Source organism: Prionailurus bengalensis, chromosome C1 (assembly GCF_016509475.1).
Source record: "Prionailurus bengalensis isolate Pbe53 chromosome C1, Fcat_Pben_1.1_paternal_pri, whole genome shotgun sequence".
NCBI lineage: Eukaryota > Metazoa > Chordata > Mammalia > Carnivora > Felidae > Prionailurus > Prionailurus bengalensis.
In genome coordinates this window covers 95,038,628-95,043,209 of record NC_057345.1, presented here as the reverse complement: position 1 = coordinate 95,043,209, position 4,582 = coordinate 95,038,628, and the positions used below count along the sequence as shown (strand labels likewise).

Sequence of the window (4,582 nt, the reverse complement as noted above, 5' to 3'; positions counted from 1 at the left end):
TAGTTTGGCTAGGATGTGGTGTAGAAGGTGGAGCCTAGAAGCAGAGTTACAACAGCTACCATTTACTGAGCTCTTCCTGTGGTCCAGACAGCACACTCCACATGTTCTCACCTAGTGGCAGTGTGGAATAGGCACGGCATCTCCTCCTCTGCTAGAGAAAGTCTAAGACTAGTCTGTTCAGGTAACTTGCCCAAAGCACACTGCTAGAAAGCAGCAGAGCCCAAATAAAAAACTTGCCCGTGACCAAAAGACCGCTCACCTTTCCAGCTATCCAGCTTCCTTGGGAGCTAATCTGACAGTCTAATACTTGCTGAACCTGTGGATAATTGAAAGCTGACCATGTCTACTTTTCCCAGGAGTACCCTAAGGTGATCTCACAATACTTTCCGGGTTTACAGGACGAGCAAGAAGAGTGCAATTCTCTCTTCAAAAAGCAAAGCCCAGAGCCCTGGGTGGCTCAGTTAGTTAAGTGGCTAAGCACCAAACTTTGGCTCAGGTCATGATATCACGGTTCACGAGTTCAAACCCAGCATCACTCTCTTTCTCTCTCTCTCTCAAAAATAAACAAACATTAAAAAACGGGGGGGGGGGGGACACCTGGGTGGCTCAGTCGGTTAGGAGTCCAGCTTCAGTTCAGGTCATGATGGGTTTGAGCCCCCCATTGGGCTCTGTGATGAATGCTTGCTCGGAGCCTGGAGCCTGCATCAAATTCTCTGTCACCTTCTCTCTCTGCCCCTCCTCCTCTCGTGTTCTGTCTCACTCTGTCTCTCAAAAATAAACAAATGTTAAAAAAAAATAAAAAATAAAAAGCAAAGACTGAGAATGCTTTCAGACACCCAGCACAGACTCACATGTACTGTTTCCAGCCAGGGCTTTGAGTAACCTCCATGAATGAGGAACATAATCTCTTTGCTTAACTTGAAAGGAAAAAAAAAAAAAAGCAAGAAAAGTTTGGGCAAGCCATATTTGTATCCCCGGCACTGGGGGAGCATAATCTGAGAAGCCAAAGAGGCAAGGAGCCTCTGAGTGTGTGTTGCTGAGCTCAGCTTTTCTACTCTGAAGTCAACTCAGCTCTTTAGAGTTGCATAGAGCAAAGAACAAACGCATGCCCCACCACACCCTGTGTTCCAAGTACAGAGAGCACGTGACGTCAGAAAGGGAGTGACTAGGGGCAAGAGCCTGGCAGAGCGCCTGGCGGGAGGAGGTGACACTCAACTACAAAGCCCCAGCTTCTAACTGAGCCTGCCCCTACAGCAGGAGGGGAGAAGGAGCCCTGTGGATTTTGTCGTGGGTCCTCTGCCTAGCCTCGCCTCCCCAAACCTTCACTTCCCACTGTGAAGTTCTCTAATGCAAGGGATTAGAATATGCTCCGCCTAGACCAAATCTACTCCAGAGGAAGAAACCGGAAGCTCCAAATTCTTCATGGATAATTGATGTCTCATCATTAGTACTATTGTTATTTTAAAATAAGTTTATTTTTGGAGCAAAAATGAGCGGAAGGTTCAGAGAGCTCTTATATCTATCTCCTGGCCGCTGTGAAAGTTAGTAAAAGGAAACCTTGTTTAGCGTGGAGTCGGGAGGCCAGCACGGGTAGCTCTCACACCTTACCGCGCTGTCAACTGCCTCCCCAAGAGAAAGAAATGGACCCGGAGCTTGGATACTATTTCACTATCCCAGCGGAAAGGATCAGTCTCTCCCTTTTGCCTGGCAACAGCTCACCCAATGAGAGACTATCACAACTCAGCCAATGAAAAGTCACTACACTTCCAACTCCCAGTTTACCCCAATGAATTTCTTGTTTAGAACGTCCTCCCCACGTCCCACTTTTCCTCTATAAAAGAGCCCTCCTCTCCTTTGTTCGTTGGACTTGCCTGTGGTTTTGCCATAACCTGCTAGTTGGGAATTGCAATTCTGTGCTACTCTCAAACCCGTTTCTGTTAGCAAGACAGCTGGCAGTTTTATTTTTGAGGTTAACATTACTTGGCCGTCTGAAGCAGGAAGAAGACCCCCCCAACTCTGAGGCTGGTGAGCAAACAGGTGCCTGTACCCACAGAGCCAGCTGAGCTCCCTGCTTTCTCGCCCCCCCCCCCCGCCACCATGGGTTTGAGGGTAAGTTTTCTCCTCGATTACAAGCTTCATTCTCTTTTGTGTTCAAGCTCTCCAGGCCTGTGGCGAGCACGCTACGAAGACGCACACATGAGTTGTGTCTTTTTGACAGGGTCCGCTTTATTCAATCATAGAGCAAGGTTAGTATAACTGAAAGCAGGTGCAGGGTTCCAGACTCCATGAGATTATACTATGCATGTAACGTGGCTTCATACATGCCACACGAAGCAAAGCATAATACAAAGGCACACAACAAACGAGATACAATAAGGGGTAAGAGTTAACAAATCAAGTGTGAAGTCCGTCTGTGAGCTCGCAGTGGAGATGAGGCCAAGGTAGGGTGCGGGTCAGTTCTCGGTACTTACGGCTTATTATTTTCAGGCTGTTGGAGGATCTGTGTTATGTTCAGAGATCAATAGGGCAGGGCCTTTGGCGGCACTTGTCTTTCTGATGCAGCCAGACATGGAAGTGTCAGCGTCAGAGTCTGACAGTTTGCTGCAGAAGGTCCTTCCTTTTTAAAAGGGGTTTAATCAGTCTTGGGACTTTTCAGGTCTCTTCTGATTCTAGTGATGATCAGCTCTGGGTTCTTCCAGGCTCTCTTGGCTTTGCTGGTTATCGGTTCTGGATGCCATCAGCCTGTGCTGGTTTTAGTGACATCTGGTCTTAGCTGCAATACCTTGGCTGCTTATGCCACTGCTTGACACGAGTCATTGCTTGACAGGAGTGACTCCATCTTGTTCTCTACATCGCACCCAGAGATTCCTCATGACTAATCTTAAGGATCATTCAGGAATCAACTACATCTTTAACCAGATCAGCACTGTGCTTTTATTCTGCTAACTTGGATGAAGGCAAATCTAAGTCATCCAACCATGGTTCCAATGAAAATCAAACAAACTCAAATCAATCTCAGATCCTATGAAATGTCAACTGACATCATAAAATGAACATCACACTAAATAAAACAAGTTCTATTGCTTACAGTAAAGCAAAATTAAGGATTAAATCAGATATCAGTCAAATCAGGTTATAAAGTCAAATCGCAGTCAAAACTAAAACCCAAAGTCACATTTAATAAGAATTAAGTCAAGTAAGAAGAGCCCAACTAAATCTGAATTTAGTATTAAGGTAAGTGAAATTATCTTAGTAAGTAAGTCCATTAAGGTAAGCTAAGAAATCAACAAAACAACCAAATGAAAATCATATTGTCAAGTATAGGTAGGTAGAAGTCCACAAATACATATGAGATCTTCATTATAGGCTCACAGAAAAGAATGGCAAAGGTGTGGTTAATCAGTCTTTTTGTAATTTTCCCTTCTTAAGCCTCAGGGTGCATAACATTATAATAGCATGTTCAATAAGATATGGAGCAAAGATAATAGCTAAAAGCAATGAGAAAGATTTCCTTAATGGATTTCCAAATATGGGTAGAGAAATAATTCCTGCCCACCTGTAAGTAATTTTAAGGGTTATACCCAGACCAGAACAAATATAGCCAGAACAAATCACATGTTGAAAAGGTTTTGTTAGCAATTCCAGGAAGGAATATTTAATATGTAAATTTTGGATCTTTGAGCTTGCCGAGTAGACACCATGAGCAAAGCTCACCCTCCTGAGTTGAAAAAATTTACGGACAAGAAATTACCATTGAAATTAAATGGTGGCAGACGTGGCCAAGGAATATTGCGGGGCTTCGATCCCTTTATGAATCTTGTGATGGATGAATGTGTGGAGATGGCAACTAGTGGGCAAGAGAACGATATTGGAATGGTGGTAATGCCAGGAAATCGTATCATCCTGTTAGAAGCCTTGGAACGAGTATAAACAATGGGTGTGTTCACCAGCAGAAACCAACTGCTTTCACATGTCCCCTCCATAGCATCTGTTTTACTACAATATAAAAATCAGGTCATGCGTTTTCATATTGAACTTTTATGCTAAATAAACTTTCTTAATAGTCCAAAAATGCTTTCTCAGGCATTCTGAGCATGAAAAATTGAATGGTAGCTCTTATTCTAGTTTTTTCTAACACGAGCTGTTCCTGGTTGAGACTGATTTGTTCCAAAGCTTTAACGCATTAATACGGAAGAATCTGATTAAATGTGAGGCGTGACTAGGATGGCTTTTTTTCATCTTTTAATGGAAAGATAAAGAACCTGCAAACCTGAGCAGATTTCTTCTGAAACATTAACTGTAATTTTCAAAACTCTTGTAATAGTTTTGATGTACTCTGACTTTTCCAAATACATCTACATTCCAAGTATAGTGCAATTGAAATAAAACACAGGAAGTAACGATACAGTTGTTTATTTTGAACATAAACGGGGAAAATTTTTTTGAAGACAAGAACAGAAATAGAACTCTAGAGAAAAACAAAACAAAACAAAACAAATAATATGTAAATTTTGTGTATCTCTGTTTAATGCAGCTATGTTGGTGTTGATGAGTTTTGAGGGCGCATGAATGGCCTGTGCAG

At 42.9% G+C, this 4,582-nt stretch overlaps 1 protein-coding gene across 1 annotated transcript; it reads left to right on the top strand.

The window, feature by feature from the left end:
• Positions 1-3,598: 3,598 nt before the first annotated feature.
• Positions 3,599-4,066, top strand: LOC122479633 (small nuclear ribonucleoprotein G-like). Its single transcript, XM_043573414.1, has one exon. It carries the CDS (start codon positions 3,700-3,702, stop codon positions 3,928-3,930), a length of 231 nt encoding a protein of 76 aa, XP_043429349.1. The 5' UTR covers positions 3,599-3,699; the 3' UTR covers positions 3,931-4,066.
• The last annotated feature ends 516 nt before the right edge of the window (positions 4,067-4,582 follow it).

Bases quoted from the DNA above. Each gene is read 5' to 3' on its own strand.
- LOC122479633 (XM_043573414.1), top strand. From the start codon at position 3,700: ATGAGCAAAGCTCACCCTCCTGAGTTGAAAAAATTTACGGACAAGAAA.